Here is a 26703-nt window from a genome sequence, read left to right on the forward strand (position 1 = left end):
TTATTATATATAATTGTTTTATTCAAATATAGTGCATATGTTCTGCTATGAATGCTTCTACGAAATTTTAACCGTTTGAAGCATTTAATCCTTTTCCATTTGCATAGCCTATTTACAATTTGTAATATTAGTAATTCAGGAAAATCACTGACGGTTAGTAAAACCCCGGCCATGCATTATCAGTTAAAATGCAGATTAGTCCATTAAAAACTGATAAAATATTGAGAATATGAAAGTTGTTTAAGACTTAGAATTATAATTTTGTTTTGTTTAATGAGTGTGTGTGTGTGCGCGCGCGTGTGTGTGTGATTTAGATTTTTAACGTAGCTTTAACAATTTTTCAGTCATATCGCTACGATGTCTGCAGTGTGGCAGCTTAAAGTGATGTCTTGCACTGGGGCATCGTGACGCAGACATGTTACATGGTGTCCCACCCAGTCACATTATTCTAGCACCAAGTCGACTAGTCCTAGCACTAACCTCTTAATACTGAGTGCCGAACGAGGCAGCTGTTTGTACCATTTTTGTAAGTCTTTGATATGACTCCGCCGGCATTCTGCATCCGAGGCAGACGCTCTAATCACTAGGCCACCGGATTTTTTGTTTAATAATGTGAACATTAACAGTGTTATTTATATGAAAATGTCCATAACTAACAACTTCACTTCGACGAGATAAACATTTCTAATGCATTTCCAGACATAGTAGCCTAAATAATGAAAAATATACCAAATGATTCAGAGAAAAGGACAACTTTAGAAGCCAGAATTTTATGCAAATTTCTGTATATAATATGGAGAAGTAACCTTTTCTTTGCAAACTAAACTATCCACTTTCCCATTTCTACATTTGCAGAATATGCATGAATTCATGAATGATTTGAGATGAGAAAGTAAATGTTCATAATGCGTACAGTATTAATGAATTATTTTAACCATGATTACGGCCACGATTGACAATATAAACTGGTTCCACTTGACCAGCGATAGTCGTTCCAAACTTTTACAATATACAACAGTATCTTGTAACAAATGTGTATCCTACACCCAACGCTTTCAGTTTACTTGTTTGTGGGCATTGTTGCTAATTTTTGTTGTTGCAAATTTAAGATCTTTTTATGTGAGTAAATTTTAACACATTTCTTGTGCGGAATAATAAAGTGAACATTAAGGCGAGGATGATTCTCCAATAAGCCGTCGCATCCAAAAGCCTTCAGGGCGTAAATTAAAAATGGTGCTAGTAACAGTCTGCGTATTTATTGTGTTATTTATGCGTTCAAACGTGAAATATATAACAATGTTGACAATCTTCCAGTCTAGTTCAGTAACAGACGCTGCACCCAAACTTAATAGTCACTTAGTTTCGGTTTGCAATGAACACACACCCATCCCAGATATTTCCATATTTTTCAAACATAGTGTGATATAAATTTAAATCACTAATTGATCGATTTTTAAAACTATATTTATTCTCGAGTTTTGAGCCGATCATTTTACGATTTGTCATAGGATGTATGAGGTGTCTGCATTTAATATCAAATAGAAACAGGTCCTTCGAAAGAAGCTCACGCTCCCCCTACTCCCAACCCCCCACAGCAAAACTTATTCTTGTTTGGAATTTATTTGGATGCATATTTATAGCACCTAACCCGTTGCTTACATAAGTATAAATTGTTGCCACATTTTATTTATGATGCGTTTATCCTGATGCAAATGAAACTTGGGATGATGTGGGGGCGTGGTAAGTTCCAGAGGAGTTATTGCCTAAGTGGCAGTGCTGCTTTTGTCGCCACTGGGACGATATAATTGTTATCGTACTGTTATATTTCAGTATTTTATTATGCAGTACATACTACAATGTATTATCGCAACTATCCATTTGTTTCGCGTGGCTTAATTTCATATTCGCTGTAGTCCAGCACATGACATAACTAACTTTCCGTAACTAACCCTGTAACATTTGGCGGCGGGGATGGTCATTGCTACATTTCCAATTGTGGACTCAACGCATATTGTCTATTGTCACACTCTAAGTAGCCAGAATATATCAAGTGCGAACGAATGTTGATCTAGAGAGCTTTAACACACACACACACACACACAGAGTAAACAAGTAATTTTAAAAAATAACAGGAAGAAAGGGTTTATAAAAAAATATTATTTTAGTTATATGAGATTTTTATTTTGCTTCATTACATCGTTTCGTGTGTATGTATGTATGTATGTATGTATGTATGTATGCATAACATTTTGTTCACTTAATGTATTTTGCTTGAAATGTAATGTGAAAGTTCGATTGTGTTCTTAATGTCCTCTCTCTCTCTCTCTCTCTGTGAAGATAATGAATACTTCTGAATTTAAGAAACTTCATCTCATTTGCAATATAAAGTACCAGATAATAACGCATATTCATTAAGCTTTTGCTTTCTGTCCTTATTTACTATCAGTTAGTGTAGATGTTCGCACATTTCTGACAGACCCAAAAATGCATATAGCGAAGATGGTCTAACTTCTTTCATCTTTCTGTACCTTATATTCTTCAAACCTTAGCATTTACAAGGTCCCAGCTACCTATTTGTAGTTAACATCAAAATAGATAGATAATTAAACTAGACTTGCATTTCCTTTGACATTTTATTCTTTATATTATATTAATAAAATTACAACGACCATTGGATATTGTCATACTATACAGAACAGAAAGTTAGGTTAGCCAGCTGTTAAAGGATATTGAATATAGGCTTTAAACGTTTCACGGATAGATTTAGGAGCGTATGAGAACGAGATTTCTGATGATTGATTATTAACAGAATCAGTTTATGCAACGTTATTACGCACACAATAAAGAAAGATGATGAAGAAAATGAAAGAAGGAAAGGAGAGAAATGCGACGATGAATACTATGATAAAGAAGATACTTATGTTGCAGAAAATGGAGATGACAACGATGACAGTGTCAACGAGAGAAGCGATTATTTGAATATCAGAACAATATTCATCGAAAAGCTAAAAAGTGTTCTTTGATCAAGAATGCAACGCTATTCCGTTTTTGAAATGTATGATGCATATGACCTAAACGTAACAGCACATAATACTGCAACGGGAAAACTGACAAGGGAACCATTCTGCACCCCCACATCTGAAGCAGGCATGCAAGCATTTTGACTGAAGAAGAAACCCCAGAATGCAACACGGGTGATTGTCTACAACGCAAGAATCCGTTACTGTCAATAATTTCAGTTTAATAGGCGTACCTGACAAGGATAGTGAATAAATCATGAATCCCTTCAACAAAATTGCATTGTACATGCATTTTGTTTAGCTGTGATTCGCATACTCGATGAATGGGTATGGTGAGCTTTTGCTGCAAGTATTGGCATCACTCGCCGCATATTGTTCATATAATGGCTGGCCGCATGTACTTCATAGGAAGCCGGGCAATACATAAATCATACACATGCGTAGGGTTAGCTAACCAACATACGACGTGTATGGTTTATTTGTTGCATTCACTGCCTGCTATTAAATGCATTGTCCTCTCCAGATTCCTTCTTTGTTTATAAACAACCCCTTTTTAGGTAGACAAGGCCTTTAAATACGTCTTCTTCCTTTACGCAAAGTAAGTATAGGTCTCCAAATTACAATGACAAGCAATGATTTATTGTTTTGCACAACTTCAGAGAAAAATACCCTTATATATATATATATATATATATATATATATATATATATATATATATATATATATATACACACACACACACACATATACATACACAAACAAACGCACGTCTGGCTATTGATGAAGTGAATATACGCCTGTACAACTTCCGGGTTATTTCTTATATTTGCATTCAATATAACCACTTTGTATACGTAGATACAGAAACATACGTACGCCTGGCTAGTTATGATTTGAATATACGCCTATAAAACTTCCGGCTTATTTCTTATACTTGCATGAAATATAACCACTTTGTACATTTCAATCCTTTATAATATAAGATTATGTTTTATCAAAATATTGAAGTCGGACTAAAATAATGAAACTTGTGTGGCTGATCAGTTATCAACAATTTTCCCGAAATATTTCTCCTAATTCAACAAGTCCTCATAAAAAAAGAAAATAAAATAAGAAAGAAAAAAAAAAAAAAGAAATTAGCATGGTGCCTTAGGATACATATTGGTTAACGTTCTTAAATTGTTGGTTTTCTGTTTCAGATTTGGAAGCTTACATTTATTCAATAATCCCTTCTATAGCATCTAAGACTATTTATTTTATGGCAATGATTTATATAAAATTTCACATAGTGTTATATCAAACTTGTCTTAGAAAAAGAACATCAATTAAGAATTGTGTAGTTAAACAGTCTACAAAAATAATGCCTTACAAGTCTAGTAGTATTAGAATGATTCCAATCCTGCTGCCAATGAGACTATAGGCAGAAGTCTGAAAGACCTTTTGGTGCATAGTAGGTTTGCCTTCTACGAAAGATGTTGCCCCTTCAAATGCAATGTTTAATAGATGTATGATTTTATGCAAACTGGATAATTTGTAATTTGAAACATTACAAGGCTTTCAGAAATAACAACAACAACAACAATAATAATAATAATTAAATAGTGATGAATTCAAATATTCTGGTCATAAAAACATTTGGGGGTGCTGCAGATCCTGTAAGAAAAAGTGATGTCCCTTTCTTTGGAGTCTCAAAGCGACCATGATATGTGTACACACTATTTTCTTCCTTTAATTTTAATTCCCCGATTGGCTTTAGTCTTTCTTCATCATTCAACTCAAAGGGCACTGCCAAAATGAGCTTTTTAAATTTGCTTGTAGATGTCACACAGAAGTCCACTTCTGTATTTTCTGGAAGTTCCCGCTCTAGAGGCTCCATTAAAGTTGCCTGGAATTTGGATACTGCTTCTGGGTTGTATTTCGGAAACAGTCTCTCGTTAACATCGTTTGATTGGCATTCAAGCAGAAAAGCAGCCACAAATTCTAATGTATCCTCTTTCACTTTTCCTTCAGCATAAATATCCAATTTATAGTAACCTCTTCCAGGAAATCGAACGAAGACATTCCTCTTTTTCCTACCAGCTCCCAGGAGAATATTCCCACTGAGGTCTTTTTCTGCATTTGTGTGCCCTTTCATTTCTGCGTTTACTATAATCTCTCGTTTTACGTCCAAAGGTACAACCATCTCCAAAAAGTCTGTTGAAAACACCGAATGTTTCAGAATAGATTTGTCAAAACCTAGATCATCGAAATTTGGCTCTGGACCCCAAACCTTGAAATGTCTGGGAAATGTGATCGGATCAGTATACGGTGTAGTACAACGGAGTATATACTCCATCAGGCGGCGAAATTTGGCATGTTTGTACTCTTTACTTTGTCCGTAAAGACTGAGTCGATATTCCCCGCTATGGGGAGGAACGACTCTGATCTGGAATCGGGAAGCATCTAGTCTTTCCATACACCGGTGTTCATTAATGTCTTTATTATTCGAGTCTCTCAAATCAGCAGTGATATTTGACAAGGGCAGTGTCTCTGTGGCAATTTCAATGTGTATTTCTTTGTCAAAATATATGATTGGCTCTCTGTGCGATAACAGAAGCAAACCGAGTTCTTTCGATCGCTTGGTTAAACACGGCTTTTTGTTGAACTCGTTTATGTCTATAGGGTTATTAAGAAGTTGCCAAAGTGGATGATCAGGAAAATGGTCGTAAATGAAAATTTCAGGATCTGTAAAGAACCAAAAGTCGTCATATTGCTGATGAAATTTTCCAGTTTCATCTAAATATCCCGAGCCCCACGTGCAATCGACAAACCGCCACTCATCATTCACGTACACTGCATTCCATGAATGATTTCTCTCTCCTGGAAGAAAGTCTCTGTCAGGGTCGGTGCGTAAGCCCTTAGAACAACCAATAATCGTCACGACCGGAATTCCAACGGTACTAAAAAGAAAGCATACACAACAAGTACATTTATTACATACAACTAGTACATTTGGTTTCTTCCGTTAGATAAAACTTTCCAGTAGTATCTTCCACTATATACTAGTACATTTAGTATCTTAAACTTTATACACCTAGTACATTTAGTATCTTAAACTTTATACACCTAGTACATTTAGTATCTTAAACTTTATACACCTAGTACATTTAGTATCTTAAACTTTATACACTTAGTACATTTAGTATCTTAAACTTTATACACCTAGTACATTTAGTATCTTAAACTTTATACACCTAGTACATTTAGTATCTTAAACTTTATACACTTAGTACATTTAGTATCTTAAACTTTATACACCTAGTACATTTAGTATCTTAAACTTTATACACCTAGTACATTTAGTATCTACAACAAATACATTTAATATTTTCAACTTTATAGGACTAATATATTTAGTTTCTACACCTATATTCAGCTAATACATTTAATACATTTAACTATATACTACTAGTACACTTATTATCTCGAAGTATAAAGTAGTACATTTAATATCTTCAACTTTATAGGACTAGTATATTTAGTATCTAGAACTCGTGCATTTAGTATCTACAACTAAATATAATTAGTACATTTAGTATCTTCAACTATATACAGCTAATACAATTAATATCATCAACTATATATACATACATACTACTAGTACGTTTTATATTTCCAAGCATATACAGCTAGTACAATTTGTATCTTCAGCTAAATACATATAGCAGATTGAGTGTCAACAAACAGTACATTTAATAGTTTCTACTATATACAACTAGTACATTTAGTGTCCTCTTTAGTACGGAATTATACCACGTGTCAGTATCTTCACTTTTGTCTCTTCTAAATATTCCAACAGTCCGGACTAAAGTTACCATCTTAATTTGGTGCGTTGCAGGCTATTATACTCACTAAACGTCTTACTTAAAAACATACCATACTTATATAATTTATTTTCCTAGCTCATAGTGAAAAAACCCAGCTGTATGCAGTACAAATGTATCAATGGCAATTTGGTATTTCTTTGTTCCATGGAAGGCAGTAGCGTTGAATATTGCCATGATGACGAAGCACATTTGACAATGAATTTAACTTTTCAATTACATGCACAAAAAATAGAGAAAGCTAACATTAAGCTTTCGTCCTTACGCTAAGGACTTCATCAACAAACTGGTGGGATTGTCCCATTTATGCGGCAGGTTGTAACGGCCCCCGTCCCTGTTCAGCGTCGGTTTGTGCGCACGGATGTAAATTGATTCCTTAACCCCCCACTCGAATCAGGTTTGTTCTCGATCTATGAATTTCCAAGTTATAGTATGGCCAGGGCAGACATTTTGGATGTGCCGTGATGCTTCAGACGACCGTTATATCGAGCGATGTTGATAGTCAGTAGAGATCACATCAGTCTGCTGATGAAGTCCATAGCGTTAGGAGGAAAGCTTCAGGTTAACTTTCTCTATATTTTGTGTATGTAATTGAAAAGTTAAATAAATTGTGAAATATGAATATTACTACACAGTTAAGCTGTCACGAAAGTATGACGAAGCATGTTTATAGACTCCGCTGTTTCAGAACTGTGTACGCTATTTTATGTTCACCAATTAACTGGCTTGAAAATTGTATTGTCATCCTTTCAACGTAGTAACCATATAGGCACTAGACATGACTAGTAATGATACAGGCACTAGAATGTGTGTGATTTGGATTTTTAACTTAGCTTTAACAAATTATCAGTCATATAGCTACGACGTCTGCAGTTTGTCAGTTTATAGTAATGTCTAGTACTGGGGCAGCATGCCATAGACACGTAGCGTGATGTCCCACCCAGTCACATTATCCTGACACCAGGCCGACCCGTCCTAACACTAACCTCGTAATGCTGAGCGCCAAGCGAGGTAGCTGTTAGTACCATTTCAGTAAGTCTTTGGTATGACTCGGACGGGGATCAAACCCACGACCTAACGCATCCAAGTCGTACGCTCTGACCACTAGGCCACCGGAGCGGTACATTGGAATGTCGCTAGATATGACTAGTAATGATATAGGCACCATGTCACTAGACACGACTATTAATGATATAGGCACTAGAATGTCACTAGACATGACTAGTAATGATATAGGCGCTATAATGTCACTAGACACGACTAGTAACGATATAGGCACAATAAGGTCACTAAACATAACTAGTAATGATATAGGCACTAGAATGGCACTAGACATGACTAATAATGATATAGGCACTATAATGTCACTAGACACGACTAGTAATGATATAGGCACTATAATGTCACTAGACACGACTAGTAATGATATAGGCACTGTAAGGTCACTAAACATGACTAGTAATGATATAGGCACTATAATGTCACTAGACACGACTAGTAATGATATAGGCACTATAATGTCACTAGACACGACTAGTAATGATATAGGCACTATAAGGTCACTAAACATGACTAGTAATGATATAGGCACTAGAATGGCACTAGACATGACTAGCAATGATATAGCCACTAGAATGGCACTAGACACGACTGATAATGATATAGGCACTAGACATGGCAAGCTATAAAGCTATATCAGACAGCCTTCTTATTTAAGTAAACTTAAAACGTTAATCTCTCTCTCTCTCTCTCTCAGCATCATTAATGTTTGGACATTTCAAAGGTCTCATCTTTTTTGCCACTCCGTTTAAATGGGGACTAACACGTATTTCACACTATCAGAGTACCTAGATCTTGCTTTAGCATGAGTAGTCTAACTAAAATGTCTGAAAATGTGCAGAAATAATATCAACATTTGTCCAAGTTCGACCAGTATATGCTTACCACCGTGTGTGTGTGTGTGTGTGGTTTCGATTTCGATGTTTAACGTAGCCACATCTTTACGATGTATACAGTGACAGTTTATAGTTATGTCCAGCACTGTGGCACTATACAGTGCATTATGCCGCAGTCATGTAGCGTCATATCCCACCCATTCACATTATCCTGACACCAGGCCGACCAGACCTATCACTAACTCTTAAAGATGAGCGCCAAGCAAGGCAGCTGCTAGTATCATTTTAATAAATCTTTGGTATGACTCTGCCGGGGTTCGAACTCGGGCCGTCCCGCATCCGAGGCGGACGCTCTACATATGCTTACCGGTAAATATTGATGCTTACCTGCACAAATATATGCTTACCTGCATAATGCCTTCATTACACTGACACAGCTACCTTGACCCTGTCGCAGAGTAGATGCTGCGTCGTGTTTCAGACGCTCTGGTATGTCACTACCTTTGTCGAATGAATACCTGTCAGTAATGGTTTGAAATTAACATGCATAGACGAAGAAATGTATGTATGTATGTATGTATGTATGTATGTATGTGTGTGTGTGTGTGTGTGGTGTGTGTGTGTGTGTGTGGTGTGTGTGTGTGTGTGTGTGTGTGTGCGCGCGCGCGCGTGCGTGCGCTTGCCTGCGTGCGTGCGTGCGTTTGTATGTATGTATGTATGTATGTCTTTGCCTGCGTGTATGTCTGTAAGGATGGACAAATACCAGTGACATTACAAATTTTGTTGCTGTGAAGAATGGCCAGTTTCTTAAATAAAGGTAGAAAAGCTTTTAAAAATAACGCCAGATACAATTTCTGTCTTGTCTAAATATACATATATTTAAACACATTGATATATTGCAGTAAATTCTGCGTCTCAATATTTTTAAACAAAACCGTCACAACTATATTTACAGTTAAAGTAAAAAATGGCATATTAAGAATGTTAGTTCCATGATCATGCATTTGCATTTTTAAGAAACACTTTGCTACCATTTAGCAATATTTAAAATAGTATTCAACCATACTATGAACCATCTATAAACATCCATACAAGGTATACATCTAGACACGCATGCTCCAAAAATGTGTTACAACACGTGCGAACAATCCAGTTATTTTCTTCCAAAGTACGTCTTGTGAAAATCTGCTGTTTTCACTAGACGACACATGTAAATTAGACCTTTATATAATCCAGTTTGAAGAGGAAAACGGAGCGAGGACTGGAATTTTGTACACTGAAGTTTTCATGTGGATAATACTGTATTCCACGACCTGGATCATTGTACAAAATTTAAAGACAAACATACTGTATCCAGGACCTTGATCAATATACAATATTTAAAGACAAACATACTGTATTCCAGGGCCTGGATCAATGTAAACTATTTAAAGACAAACATACCATATATAGCAGGGCCTGGATCAATGTAAAATATTTAAAGACAAACATACTATATATAGCAGAGACTGGATCAATGTACAATATTTAAAGACAAACATACTGTATTCTAGGGCCTGGATTGGATCAGTGTACAATATTTAAAGACAAACATACTGTATTCTAGGGCCTGGATCAATGTACACTATTTAAAGACAAACATACTGTATTCTAGGGCCTGGATCAATGTACACTATTTAAAGACAAACATACTGTATTCTAGGGCCTGGATCAATGTACAATGTTTAAAGACAAATATACTGTATTCTAGGGCCTGGATCAATGTACAATGTTTAAAGACAAACATACTGTATTATAGTGCCAGGATCAATATACAATATTTAAAGACAAACATACTGTATTCCAGGGCCTGGATCAATGTAAACTATTTAAAGACAAACATACTGTATTCCAGGGCCTGGATCAATGTAAACTATTTAAAGACAAACATACTGTATTTTAGGGCCTCGATCAATGTATACTATTTAAAAACAAACATACTGTATTCTAGGGCCTGGATCAATGTACAATGTTTAAAGGCAAACATACTGTATTCTAGGGCCTGGATCAGTGTACAATGTTTAAAGACAAACATACTGTATTATAGTGCCTGGATCAATATACAATATTTAAAGACATACATACTGTATTCCAGGGCCTGGATCAATGTAAACTATTTAAAGACAAACATACTGTATTCCAGGGCCTGGATCAATGTAAACTATTTAAAGACAAACATACTGTATTTTAGGGCCTCGATCAATGTATACTATTTAAAAACAAACATACTGTATTCTAGGGCCTGGATCAGTGTACACTATTTAAAGACAAACATACTGTATTCTACGGCCTGGATCAATGTACAATGTTTAAAGGCAAACATACTGTATTCTAGGGCCTGGATCAGTGTACAATGTTTAAAGACAAACATACTGTATTATAGTGCCTGGATCAATATACAATATTTAAAGACAAACATACTGTATTCCAGGGCCTGGATCAATGTAAACTATTTAAAGACAAACATACTGTATTCCAGGGCCTGGATCAATGTACACTATTTTAAAGACATACATACTGTATTCCAGGGCCTGGATCAATGTACACTATTTAAAGACAAACATACTGTATGCTAGGGCCTGGATCAATGTACACTATTTAAAGACAAACATACTGTATTCTAGGGCATGGATCAATGTACAATATTTAAAGACAAACATGCTGTATTCTAGGGCCTGGATCAATATATACTATTTAAAGACAAACATACTGTATTCTAGGGCCTGGATCAATGTACACTATTTAAAGACAAACATACTGTATGCTAGGGCCTGGATCAATGTACAATGTTTAAAGACAAACATACTATATATAGCAGGACCTGGATTAATTTACAACATTTAAAGACAATCATATACCCAGGGTCTGGATCAATGTACTGCCTATATCTAGCTGGCGTGTCTTGCACTATTCATTTATTTATTTCAAACAAGAAGTTCGGTCTTAAACACTGTTTCAGTACGTTTCTGTAATATAGCTGCCATTTTCAAGTGCAAGTCCAGCGCAGAATTAGACGTGCAACTGAAAAGGCAGATGCGCTACAAAACAGTATTTCTTAATGAATTCTATTTATATCTTGTTATAATTCTTGCATCAAAGTTTCTATTTATATCTTGGTATAATTCTTACTTCAAAGTTTCTATTTATATCTTGGTATAATTCTTACTTCAAAGTTTCTATTTATATCTTGGTATAATTCTTACTTCAAAGTTTCTATTTATATCTTGGTATAATTCTTACTTCAAAGTTTCTATTTATATCTTGGTATAATTCTTACTTCAAAGTTTCTCCAAATTAAGATTTATAGGATTATAAATGGATGTAAAATAGGGGACGTTTACCTTTACTGATAACTATAAAGTACTATATTATTGCACATTAATAATTTTAATAAAAAAAGTGCCAGGCTCTCAGTTAAACTTGAATTTGTATAGTTCTATTAATATTTATGACGCCCCCAGAAAATGTTCAATCTGGTAGCTCCAATAAAATGATAAATTTCAAATAAATAGTAAGAATAAGTTGGTTTTTTTTAAATACTAGAAACGACAGTATAAAACAGAAGCGACAAGGAACCTTTTAATATTTTATGTAATTGAAGTCTTAGATTTGCAAATTATTATATCCAGTGCTATCCAAGAATCCAACTAATGTTAACACTTATAACATTAACACCTATCATCGGCACAAATTACTTTATGTAAATTTCCCGTATTCTAAAAAAAAATATATTATTTCATTATATAAACAAATGTTTCTGCGTGTATAAAGCAAAATTTGTACAAAACATAAACCTGATTTATACGAAAATAAAGGGTATTTTTGTAGTTCCGCTTTTTATTACGTAATCCAATAACAATAACCCTAAATGAGCGGGCACGTGTTCTATATAATAATAATAATAATAATAATAATGAGGACTTTGTATAGCGCCTAATCTTTAGAAGCTCTAAGCGCTTTACAACATTAGACAACACCTATAAGATAAAAAAACATAAAACATATACAGTCAGCCATGCATTTGACTAGATTCGTCTCACCATACGTCATCTTTTGGACATACAGATGTTTCCCAAGTACGGTGTCTGATATTCTATTTAAAGTATAGTATCGGTAGAATAAGGAACATAAATTGCTTTATAAAACTTCCATAAATCATTGCGGGTTTATTATTATTTTTATTTTGTTTTTATTGTCCTCACTGATTTGCGTATCACCACAGAAGCACACATCAAGTACATGCATTATATCTAACAAAATATGTATGTATTAAGAGTTTAGTAATTTGGTAAACAGTGTACCTTTTATAACCCCCTGCATCCCCTACTACCACCCTAACATTACGGATGCTGACCCAAACCGTAATATACATTATTCATTTGTACACATGCGCCAAATAATTGGATTAAAATACAGATTTGAATATGCTGGTGAAAACGTACTGTTTAGTATTATTCATATTTGATAATGTTTAAACTTGTAAGTCATATACACGACAAATATAGAAAGGTAACTAAAAGATTTCGCCCTCAAAATGAGGACTTCATTGATCTATTATCAACTGACTGATAAAATCCCCAGAGGGATGTTCAACAGCTTGTACCAGATATACGTTAGGTTGTAACCGCCCCAGTCCTTGTTTAGCGTCGTCTTCTGCGCACGGATGTATGTAGATTCTTTAACCTCGAGCTCAAACCACGCCGGTTGTCGAGCTAAAACTTTTTCTTAGTCTCAAGAAACTGTCAGGCTGATGTTAACAGTCAGCTTAGATTAAATCAGTCTGTTCATGGAGTCCTTGTACGAGGACGAAAGCTTCAGGTTAGCTTTCTATATTATCAAATATGACATATTTTAAATTCAACAAAATGCAGCTAACCTGGAAGAAAGTTAATAAAAACCGAAAAAAGAAAATCAACCAAGAAATGAACTGAAAACACAGAATTTAACCCATGCCAGTAAAGTGTGGAAAATATGGGTCACAGTGATCTACGTTTGTAATAAATGAGAAAAATATATTGTTATTTACACACTTATTTTATTCTTACAAAATTCTGTTTGCATATTGCACAGTAAACTATGTACATTGATATTACACTGTGCATTGGTATCCTACTTTATCTATATCTCTTACGAACTAGGGCCTGGGTAAAATTAGGTAGTGGAAACATATAAGGAAGACATAAATGACCCACATACGTCTGTCCAGATAGCTAGTAGTCTGAGACCTTCAACCTAGGCTTGGCGACAAATTTAAATGGGGTTTTCGCCAGTCTTTCAAGGATTGTATTAGCAGCCATGATCTCATCCTTTTTTATGTGCACATGTGATAACCCGCCATTATGATGTTAGTCGTGTAAAAAGTGCCACTGTCTACAAACGTTGCTGAAACATTGTTCTTACACTGCAGTCTACTAATATGCTTCTACCAAGGATGAAATGAGCAAACATACCAAATTTTGTTGGGACCGCCTGGTGTGCTGAAGCAAAAAGATTTTTATTAACAGTGACCTTGACGTTCCTGCTGCTGATCTAAAAATCAATAAACATAATTTAGAGGTTTATAAGAAATAAATATATTAAATGACATCGAAATATGTTCAGCAACACTCTGATACATGAACTGATATTAAATACCAATAATATATTTTTGGTAGCATCAACCTTGACCGATACACGTTCCGCACATCAAGCGTTTTCAATAATTTGTATTAGAAGTACCCTTATACAATTTCAAATAAATATGTTCTCTTGAATGACAGTTACTGTACGAAAACAAAATATGTCGGGGATCAGCTTGCGCACCCACCAGCCAGTTGGACAACAGTTAGTCATTATGCCGTACAGCTTTCGTGTCAGAGTATAAAAATATGAACAACTGATAATAAGTGAAGTTAGTTTACAAGCTAGATACAAATCAACAATGAAACATAATAAGAAAGCGAAATTATCATGGAAAAGTAAGAAAATAACAAACGAATAAAACCTTGCCAGCAGACGAGACATTATGAAACCGGCCACATCAAATCAAGCTGCGTCACTCCATCAGTGTCTGAGTCATCCCATGTATCCTGTCTGTGCCAAGCATCTGACAACTTTTGACCTATTCTCTAAGCTAATTACAATTCTACAATCCTTGTTTAGTACAATGAAATTCCTATTCCTGTCATATAGCATGGTTTGAAGCATCATCGTATGGAGCGGTACCAAATATAAAGCAGACATATGTCTTGGCATTTGTACCTTTCGAAGATCCCGCAACCCCGCAACAAGCAGAAGACATGAAGCACGTGAACGTTTATGTGCTTCAGAGAAATCTATCTATAAGTGGTTTTATTTAGTTACATGGTGTGTTTAACAAAGCATATTTACAGGCAGCACAACACTTCTAGCGATTGTCATCGTCTCCAATTATCTTTACGAGGGAAAATTACAATTATATTTCGTATTTCTCAGACGGGATAACAAATAGAGTTTAAGGTACCTGAACCATTCTGGATATTTTGTTTAACCTTTTGTTACTTTTCTATCTTAAAAGTTCTGAATATTTTGTTTAGCTTTCTTTCTTTAAACCTGGCAATAAATTTAATGTCAATCAATAGAGAAACAAATGTTCCATAAATTGATCGGCAGCTGTACGTGCAGCACGCCCGACATCTGCATATATATGCATGGAACGTAACTTGGGTAAATGAGAGTGATTTAAAAATATCGAGGAAAACAAATATGCAACTGTGTAAAGAGCATACAGTAAAATCTTGGTGCTTTTATGATACTCTCCGATTAAAATCAGGCCGACTTGAATAAGGTTTACGGATGAATTCTCTGGCATGTCCTTCAATTGTCTGTTGGTGTCATCGTCTTAGCAACGGTTGGAAATTCCTTTTACAAGGGGACTGTTGAAAATGATTGGTTAGCTGGACGTCGCTGCTGTTCAAGAGGAAATTTGTTAAGATGCTCTGTTGACAGTAGAAAATATTTCTGTTATCACTAGCATTAATTCGTCAGCGGTTTTTAATATAGTGAAGAATCATTCTCAGCTCAAAAAGTGCAAGATTGGTTCCGCATTCGCTGATGCTTATCAAAACCAGACTCGCACTGAAATAACAAAAATAGCTAAATAACAAGAAAAGAAAAGAACTAGGTTCATTGCCTGTCCTATTACGGGAATTTTAAAAAAAAGGTATTTTCTTTTTTTTACAAATTGGGATAAGAGAGATTTAAAGACAGTTTGAACATAAAATTGCAAAAAGTATTTAAAAAACCTGGAATTCCGCCGCAAGTTTTTTTCGAACCCGAGACCTCTTGTTTTACAGCCGGGACACACAGACAAATGTGAAAATTTATATATAAGATGACCAGAGACATTTGAATGAGAGTATCACAGATGATGAAGCATTGACTTGTATATTGGAATACGACTCAAGAGAAGCGTGTGAGATTTGGATTTTTAACATAGCCTTAAAACAATTTCAGTCATATCACTATGATGTCTGCAGTGTGGCAATTTATAGTGATGTCTAGCACTGGGGCATCATACCGCAGACATGTGGCATCATGTCCCAACTAGTCATATTATCCTGACACCTGGCCGACCAGTCCTACCACTAACCTCTTAATGTTGAGCGCCAAGCGAGGCAGCTGTTAGGATCATTTTTATAAGTCTTTGGCATGACTCTGCCGGGAATTCGATCCCGCGACTTCCCACATACGAGACAGACGGTCGAAGCACCTATGCCACCAGAGAGGTCTCGACTCAAAAGAAAATAATAACGTTTGAATCACAAATCGCTCGACGTCGTCCGACTGTCAAGACAGATTTGGAAGCCTTCATGTGACTGAATCGGTTATAGTCACCGGGTATTTGAAAACCTACAGTGTACCCAAACATTATTGGATACTACCCGAAACCACTGGCACATACAACCGGCGTTGAGATAAACTCTTGAAGTAGCTCCAAACCTTGACCCATCCACTATACAGTCCAAATTTAGCTCCAAGTATTGTTTGGCTAAACCACGTTATCAAAGATTTGCTGAGTGGGTTACGATTTGAAAGCCTCTTTGTAAATGAATGACAAACAACCAAAGTGGCATTCAGAAGGGGCACGGTGACAAGCTCCAAGTATCTGTGTGCTGTAACCTCTAATGAAGGTTCAAAACCTGAAGCTCTTTCTAGGATAGCGCAGAAAACAACTTCAGTGGCTAGGCTGTAGCCTGTCTGGAAGGGCAGAAACATTACGCTTTGGTCCATGTTCAAGCTTATGCACTTCCTCGTCATGTCTCTCTTCCTCCATAAATATGAGACATGGACCCTGACAGCAGAACTAGAGAGAAGAATCCATGTTCTATAGAGATAAGATGTTATCGAAGGACCCTTAAAATCTCTTACTCAGACCACGTCTCGATGAAGGAGGTGCGCATTAGAATCGAAGGAACAATTGGACCATGTGAGGATCTATTTACTACCGTAAAGTAACGCAAACCAAGACGGTATGGTCACATGTCACGCTCATCTGGCCTGTCAAGGACAATACTGCAAGGCATAGTGAGAGGAAAGAGAAAACAAGGCAGACTCAAGAAGAGATGGAAAGATCACATCAATGAGTGGACAGGCAAAGACTTTGCAAAGACACAAAGAGAAGTGGAGAGCAGGGCAAACTGGAGACAGATTCTCGCCAAGTCATTGGTGCAGCTCATACGACCAGCCAGAATACGGTAGAAATATTAAAAAGAAAAGTGAGGTTGAAGTGGAGTTTTCCAGTGTATGAACAACACACCAGACATTGAATACAAAATGGTATTTAATAACTGAATACTCAGATTTAACAAGTTTGTGGATGTGTTTGGGGAGTACTCTAAGATAATGACGTCCTGTTCCCTAAAAGAACTTTTGTTGTACAGCACACTAATATTCAGATAATTCTGATCCTTTTAAATCACCTATCTTGGGGAAAAATACTACTTACCTAATATTATGGCAAATCCAATAATAAAACGCTCTGATTTTTTCCATGTCGTTTCGTGCGACAGTAGATAGGTGTTCTGCTAGTTTGTCCACTGAATACCGCACAGACTCTGGTACCTGAAAGGAAGGAATTTGTTGTCGTAATTGTAACATATTATCTAAGGTCAACATCCAACATTTTATTCGCCTCATCCGTGACATAATCTTGATTACAAGAAGAAATTTGGCGCTCAAATAGATATACGTGAGTTGAAGATATTCATAAACAACGTATTTATCATTTTCAATACCTGACGAAGCTTCCCAATTAGTTCAGTTTTCATTTTAAAAGATGACTTACAAAGCAAACAGTAAAAATGACACTTACATATATATTTCAGTGTACATACTGTAATAAATTTTGTGTATGCGAAGTTTGTTATAGCGCCCCGTTTTAAAGAATTCTTAGAGTGTTAGTGAGTTTCCATGATGCCATGGTTTACTTCTAGTGAATTCCAGTCAAAACCGCATGAGTGTCACTGTTGTACCATAGTCCCTATTAACGTCTAGTGGTGTACATTGGTGATGTGACTGCAATGGCAGTGTTTACGGTAGGAGACCTGTAAATTTCCCATAGGAATAAACAAGAAGGGACTCGGCAGATACCGTTTATGTTGCCATGGTGGCATGTGTGATGCAATTTTACTGCCGAAATGTACATTGAAACCATCAATTGGCGGACCTAAGGTGGCGTGGTAAAAGTATTTCCCCGCGTTAGGGGATAAATTGTATAGTTTCTACGGCGTGAACTGCTGACGGTACATAAAGCTGATGAGACACCATACAGATGTGCGGTTGATAGACAATTGGAAAGTTGTGACATCTGTGGTTCTAAATTGATTAGAGTAAAATTTATGTATAGAATGGACACGTCGGGCTTTCTAATTTACAACTGAAGTTGTATGGAAGTCTTTGAAAACTTGCGGTAAACGTACGACTTCTAGCGGAATCGCGCCAGGGTTTGACACTGCTCGATCTAGCAAATGCACTGGCTTGTAACAATACAAGTACCCAGTTGTTGTACATTGTTGACGTACGTGGATTAGGAAGTCTCATCGAGATCACACGCAGCATCAAGCTGCATGGTTGCTTTTGGTTGCCAAATAAAATCCAGTAAATGGTATAGTTTTCAGACAAGAGGCCCTGGCTTGGTATTGATAAATATTTCACTCGTATCTTCACATTATTATTATTATTATTATTTATTTGATTTTTTAAAATAAAAACCCAACACGGAAAAATGCCGCTCATCTCCCCCCCCCCCCCACTCGGGCCTGGCCAAAAATAATTACAAATTAGTATTGGAGCAAATAAATAAAACGCATCATTTTGGACAATATATCTCTTCAACCATAATTAATATGTTGAAAGCAGAATGTGTATAACTGACCATACCCAGTTACCTATAAGAGTGAACGTCAAATCTTTCTTTCAGAACGTCATGCAAAACATAATGCATTTCCTGTGCTATTAAGCTTGCCGCATGGATGAAAAGTTTCGATTCAAGTCAGTATAAAGGTTTAAAAGTACGAGACCATGTTTTTATAAGTGTGCATGACGTAAGGTATTCCACCGTATATATACTTGACAAAATAATACACCGGGTGCACACCTATTAATTTTATCTTTACTGGAATTAAATTTACCTAAGCTGTGTCCTTAACACATATCTTCGTAAGATTTCTCTATTGCTGTTTAACATGCACTGTATTTCAATTTCAACATATATTTCCCATAGTATAAACTTGAGAAATTTATCGCCTTCTCTTATATAGAGGATATTTGCTTGAAACGAGTGAATAACGGATATATTTCATCGAGTGGATGAAAAACTCTGTTGTATTTTCACGAGTGGCGAAGTCACGAGTGAAAATGCTAGACTGTTTCACCCACGAGATGAAATGTATCCGTTATTCACTCGTTTCAAGCAAATAATCTTTTTATGTTAAGCTCACATACGTTGGCTACCTAAAGTTTGTGACACACTCAATTAGCAGATTTCTTACGGTAATGTCAGCTGTTTACCGTACATGTTCTGTTGTGGTATGTGTACCTGCGCACAAAATTAGTTCCACATCAGATTGATAAAAATTAAATGATATTTCCAGAATAACAAACTACAAGTTTCAAGGATACCAGACAGTAATTATTAAGTATTAATTATTAATTTGCTCAGGTGCAAAATCAAAGCGAGGTAAGTATGTTCTGACCAAAAAAGTAGTTCCTGTAGTGAAAAAATAGTTATTTTTTCACTACAGTGAAATATCAATATTATTTTAATTCGAAAATCAAGTAATTCACTGCTTAGCATAAAAATATATATATTCCGTATTTCAATATATTAGTCACATATATGTTAATGTACATAAATGTCTCTTTCTAAAACGTCTCATACAATAATCTTTATCTCCACCTCGATCCATTTTTACCTGTAATACACTTTGAAAGCTTCACAACTGCATGGTAGAAAACTCACGGTTTGGGAATATTCGTCCACGTGTTTGAACATATCTGGGTCACTCATCAGAGTCTTCTTGGTTATCTTTGGCGGAGCAACTTTCGGCAATTTTACCACTGGTCCCTCTTCATTATCAAGGACCTTGAAATCATCTTGCTTGAACTTTCCCGAGAGAAACAAACCCAGTCGGGGAACCGATTTTTCTGCTTCCACGTCCACCTGAAAGAAATTAAAGAATCCAGATTTGCAGTGCTTTGGTTGAATTTTTGTACTTCGTAAGACTTCTCTTTCAGACCAAAACAACAATTGCACATCCGTTACAAATATATTTTCAAATGCCCCGAAGGAATATCATTAAACATGTGTGTACAACTTACATCATGTCCCAATTTGACAAGAAATTTATAAAACGAGAGAATCTGACTTGATTTTCATTGCTAGGCGTAACGAGAATTGTAACCAATTATATACGCAGTGCATTTTAGTGGGTAATTGTATTGGTCACACAACAATAGATTCACGCAAAATAAAATAACAAGCAAAGAAACAAGGGGAACAATGTTCAAGTTGCATTTAACGTGGAAATCGGTTCCCAACGAATTCATGGTGCTCTGCAGTTAGGTCTCTTGCACTATACGCATTGTTGGTCCGTAGTGACCATAACGAAAGATAACTTCGAATTCTTTGGGCTGTGTTGTTTGCTCTTCTGTATTTAGAGAAGCTATTGGTCTTTAAATATTATTCAACCAGACTCTGCGGGAGTTTAGGCGAGAGTTTGTTAAATGCGATACAATGCGGACCATATTGATAATTGCTGCAGCACTCTTCGTTGCGTTAGAATGGCAAATCTACGCTGAGCAAAGAGTACGTTTAAATAAAGAGTAGTTTTATTTCTGGTACACGAGGATGCACACATATTGAGGTTGCATGTTTTATTAAGATCTCTGTGGCAGTAGTGTTATACCGGTCAAACCCGCACTCTGTGTCAATTCGACTGCCGCCGATTAATAATGATGATGATGATGATGATGATGATATTAACAATAATAATAATAATAATAATAAAAATTAATAACATGACTAACAGCTGAAGAAAAAGGAAAAAGAAATCAATATTTTCAACCATACCTCGCACAGCTCTGACTTACAAATTTCAAAATGCAACGATTTCATCAACCTGATGTTAAAATAGCTATACAGATTGTATCGCTGTAACTGGCATCTACTCGAAATATATGCATACCGTGGATACAACGTTATGGCCCACTTAAATTGTACTTAAAAGGAGGCTAACAGTAACTAGAACTTACTTTGTCCAGCAAAGCATCAACCCTTGTGAAAGTCGTATCCGTGATGAGATCTTTCTTCTTTGTTTTAGGGGGTGCTGGTCCTGGGATATTAGCTGGGAGTTCATGTACGTGCATCTCTTTGACTTCATGTGCTAAATCACGCTTTAATTCCTTCTTTTCATCATTTATACTTCGTGTCTTTGAAGACGTGAACTTCTTTGGGCCATCCCTTGAAATGATTCCAATGTCTTTCGAAACAGGGTCTTCTTCAAACGTGATCTCGTTTATTACTATTTCTTCTACAACGTGTTTTTCCAGAGTTACATTCTCATTCATTGCTTCAGTCTCATGTGTATCACGTTTGGTGCTTTCAACATTGAAAGCTTTCGAAGAATCAGTTTTCCCCATATTCAAAGATTTTACTTCTGTGTTTTCCTGATTGGTTTGGCCTGACGACGACTTTGTCCCATCTTCAGACGTATAACCACTTTGATCCGAAGAGCTGGTCTCTTTCAGTGGTGCTGGAGTTTGTATGTCCTTCTTGACGTTTACTCTGGAATCTTGCACAGTCTCAGTAATTATATTACTGGGTGTCTTGATGTATTTGTTGTTAAGATCACCTTCTTGAGACACTTCCAGTGTCTTTGACTTAATACACCCCATGTTGCTTCTGCAACAGACAAACTGAAATAAATAAAAGTGACATTTTAATCAAAATCTTTTAGACGGAAAATCCTCCGACATGAGGGTTGTTTTTCTCTCTTTTTGATATTTAGCTTTTAGGCAAAAATCAAAAACGGCTTTAAAGTGGGATCAATTCCATGTTAGGTACATTTGTCATTGCCTGATATGGCATCATCGATAGTTTTTGAAGCGCTGTTTCTTGTGAGTTCATTTTATTCAAAAGGCAAGCATTCCTTCAAATTATTATCTGAGATCTATATGTATATTGATACGGCAAAAAAAAACACCCTTGGTGCATCTTTTCTAACAAATAACAGTCTTGATAAACAGAGACAACTAACTAAACGTGGCCGCAGTATTTGACCCCTATGCAAGCTTGACCCCTACCGTTATTACCATACCCCTACATTCCCATCAAATTATCAAATGACATATAAGCATACCAAAGAGACTTAAACATATACGCATCCAATTCCGTGAATCTCGGTTGCCTGGTTACGGACATGTAAACTGTGTAAAAAAAATAACTGAGCAGCGAGCTGGACGTGCGGATATGCTAATTGCAGTAGTGGATCTACATACCGCGTCTAAAATTGATTTTAAAAGCAAAAGTGTAACATTTCGCGTGCATAGATAAATTTGACTGTTCTGCAGCTTTCAAACACTGGCAATGCCTGCACGACGATCCATACATGCGAAATTTCAATATGTTGTCAGGCTGACTAATACAAATCGATTGATAAGAAAATGATAGATGGAAACTCAATTACAGCTGTGGCTTTTGGGGTACGATTAATAAAAGCAAGATGCTGAAACTATGCTCAACATGCAGGGGCAGTGATATGTAGCCGTCGTTGTTAGCAAAATGTCAAACTATTTTATGATCCCTGTGTTATCGCACTAGAAATACTTCGAGTTTTATGTCCTGTTTTAGTGTTGTCCTCGCTGAATAACATCGTATATCACGTGGTTGTTACAAAAAAGTATACCTCATCAGTTCGCCCGTATTTTCTTTTAATGTCATATCACTGCACGTGCTGAGTGAAGTCTATAGCGTAATTAGCGTAGTAGTTACTAGTAACGCCACATATATGTAAAAAGATTTTCTTCATTAAAAAAAATAAGACGTTGTTTTAGTGAAGGAAATTTAAGTGCTTCTGGCACCTTCCATTAGGACTTGTATTGAAAACAAATACTTAAATCAACCCCACAAATCTGTGTTGATACTGATTTCCGGAACAACACTGCGTACACTTTATACACATACCGGTAATTGTTAACAGCCATATCTAGCGCGAAATTCAAAATGGCTATTCCAAGTGGATTTACAAGTCATCAAACATATGATTTGCTCAAAGTATAAACTACATGTCAGATTTTGTTCACCATAAATTACACCTAAAAAAGGAGACACCAGTCTATTCATAATACCTTTGTCATTTCTACCAGTGGGTTGAATGTAGGATTAAAAAGAAGTTACGAATGAAACAGTACTTCATTGCATTCGAAACTTCTCAGTTAAGCCTTGCTTTGTACATAGCCGAGGCGATCCTAATGACGTATCTGTAAGATTGGCCTCGAAGTTGCGAATAAAACTGTACAGCGACCCTAGTAAAGTCACTCACAGGTAAATGGGCGATCCGGCCTTCTACATAAAAAAATAATGCGTATGATAACACGAAGACTGCGTCAAGCGACTTCGACTCACAGCTCCGTTGTTTTTATTTTTTAGATCCAGAATTTATAAGTTTCTCTCGAGTCGGGTTCAAAAAGGTAAGCCCAAGTTTCATCAATTGCGACAATCTTATTACGTTTCTTATCATACTTTTTAAATATGTCGAGTAGCCGTTAGACGATTTCAACCTGCTTCTATTACGATCGGCCGTCTAAAAATACCGGACCCATCTAGCACAAACCTTTCTGAGTGGTGAATGATTCTCCAGTATATTAAAAACAGCTGATTAATTAATGCATGCGATAATATAAATATATTTCACTGTGCATCGATAATTTTCACCAAATGCCCCTTTGACGGCATCAAAATTGTTTTTCTTCTCATACACTTTTGCATCACAGTCATTTACCCATGTTTTGTCCCACGCATATACATGTAACTGCAAGTGTCTTGCGGATCATTTCAAGGAACGTTACAGGCACTGGATTTACTGGCTTGTTGAAAGAAACAAAATATTCAGAACTTTTCACATACCCCTCGTACCAAACACATGAATAAAAATGGCACAATCAGACTAAGAAAATATGTCAAGGCGCATGGGCTGTATTTCGAGGTGGTGCACTGATGTACTGTTTAATAATGCCGTGAGGGGCCCACGTGACCAAGTGGTCTAAAGCGCTCACCGTAATGGATCACTGCCGTCTCACCTCTGTCTGCGTGGGTTCGTGTCTCGGGATCGGTCAATATGGGTACGTGAGAAAGCTTGCCAGTAGCTTCTCATGGGTCGCTGGTTCTTTCCGTGGTTTTCGTGGGTTCTTCCTCCATATTTTTATACTGACCTCCATGTATAGCCTATCTTATGCTGGAAATGATGTTAAACACTACAACTACAACAACAACTACTAATACCGTGCTTTGTTGAGAAGCACACTAATGTCCAGAAATGTTATATACCCCTCGTATCTAACGTTTAAAACTTAGAATAATGAACCAAGCTTTCTTCATAAGCAAATGAGATTAGCAAGACTGGAACCACTATTATATCGACATGTGCACATTTGACACATATTTATATTATCCAAACGTTTCAGCTGAATAAGCGGCTAAAGTCATGTGACTTTTATAATATTTATCGCAAACCTTTACGATTGTGCACCGTGTTGTCATATAGGCAAACATTAAACTCCGAGTATATCAAGCATAAACTTCTACTTACAGTGATATTATCAAGGAATTTCACTCGAATGCAGCAGCTATTACGGAAGATATTTAACGTTTTGAAACATTTAACATTGTCGATGCCGAGGTCGACGGAAAAGTGACTACTATATCTCACAATGCTCACGCAGTCAAGACAAATATATATGCTAATATTCAAGATTTTTTATGTGGATACACATGCACATAATTACCTTTTCAGAGACAACATCTACTATTATAAATATTTGAACATTCAATTTGCATGTATATACTTAGTGATCATGCACTATGACCACAAGGTCACAGTATAAATACGTATGGGCGCCTAACTGAAATACACGAGAAAACTTGGCATTCTGTTATTAACATCTGACGAATCAATAGTGTTGTTCGATTAAGCTATTTCTTGTGAACACTTTAATATGATGGACTGGTCAGTGACATGGATTTCAGACAAACGATTCGTATCTTATTAAAAAAAAAACAGTATATAATCTAGTATGCAGATCACGTCGTAAGTAAAAATAAATGTCCAAAATATCAATCAAAACGGATCGAAGTCATTGTCCACTATAACATATAGTAATGACAAAGGTCTGAGGCAAAGTCAGGTGAGTAGAAGACACACCTATGTATGTATGTATATATATATATATATATATATATATATATATATATATATATATATATATATATATATATATCGTCACGCATAGATGTAAGGTCCAAAGTAAGTATAGGTAAAGGATGCGCGCATACTTGAAATAAATAGGAGAACATTACCTTCTATTACAGACTAATTGCCCGTCCTAGGACGAGAATACAAACAAAATTTGGGATGAGCGACTTCAAAATAATGTTTGAGCAAAATAATACCAACAGAAAAAATTAAAAAAGATGTAGATGTCGCTGCGAGTTCTGAACTTGGGACCTGTTGTTTGGAAAGCTAGACACAGAAAGAAAGACAAATGTGGGTATTTATGTATTTCACTTTTGAACAAGGAATTGCATCGGGACCGTCACGCACAATGATTTCGAAACCAGTCTGTAAAGTATGTGTCTGCTTGAAACACCTGGCCTTCTATTACGAGCATTTCACCAAACAACATAGCACTATGACCGTCACGCATTGTAACGCCATTCCCATATACACATATGTATGGATGTCCTAATGAAATAGTCTAACGTCTCAGTCCTTCACTCTATTAATTTGCAAACTGGTCTACACAATGACATAATTGCAGTTCGAATGCTCTCTCTCTCTCTCTCTCTCTCTCTCGTACGCTTTTCACAGTTCCTTACTATATCTTCAGCATGATCACCTCTCTCTCTCTCTCTCTCTCTCAATCTTAATCTTACCCTGTTCACGGTTCCTTATCTATATCTTCGGCATCCTTTTTAAGCTAAGATATTTTCCAAAATAACGAATCGCTACATCGACATGTTGTAACAGATATATCGTCAAGAACCCTGGAGATAGTATCGCCTATTTAAAAATAGCGCACGACGAAAACCGGTTAACCTAGGTAATTTCTAAGTATTGTCTGTCTAGTTCTATTAATAAACCAATGCAACG

General features: G+C 36.2%; 1 protein-coding gene across 1 annotated transcript; it reads right to left on the bottom strand.

The window, feature by feature from the left end:
* On the bottom strand, nt 1–26703 carry LOC149799290 (kyphoscoliosis peptidase-like). The gene is made up of 6 exons (XM_089958590.1): nt 26487–26703; nt 21590–22252; nt 20298–20498; nt 17784–17899; nt 9187–9297; nt 1–5960 (listed from the first exon to the last, which is right to left on the bottom strand). The coding sequence occupies exons 2-6, from the start codon at nt 22229–22231 to the stop codon at nt 4616–4618; spliced, it is 2415 nt and encodes an 804-aa protein (XP_089814716.1). The 5' UTR covers nt 22232–22252; nt 26487–26703; the 3' UTR covers nt 1–4615.

This window comes from Sinohyriopsis cumingii, chromosome 5 (genome assembly GCF_028554795.1).
Source record: "Sinohyriopsis cumingii isolate HCF-2022 chromosome 5, ASM2855479v2, whole genome shotgun sequence".
NCBI lineage: Eukaryota > Metazoa > Mollusca > Bivalvia > Unionida > Unionidae > Sinohyriopsis > Sinohyriopsis cumingii.

Excerpts from the sequence above, each read along its gene's own strand:
- LOC149799290 (XM_089958590.1), bottom strand. The coding sequence starts at position 22,231 with ATGGGGTGTATTAAGTCAAAGACACTGGAAGTGTCTCAAGAAGGTGAT. Across the intron at positions 9,298-17,783 it reads TGGATTTGCCATAATATTAG|GTATTCATTCGACAAAGGTA; the intron begins GTAAGTAGTATT and ends CATTACTGACAG. Across the intron at positions 5,961-9,186 it reads GTAATGAAGGCATTATGCAG|TACCGTTGGAATTCCGGTCG; the intron begins GTAAGCATATAT and ends CTTTCTTTTTAG.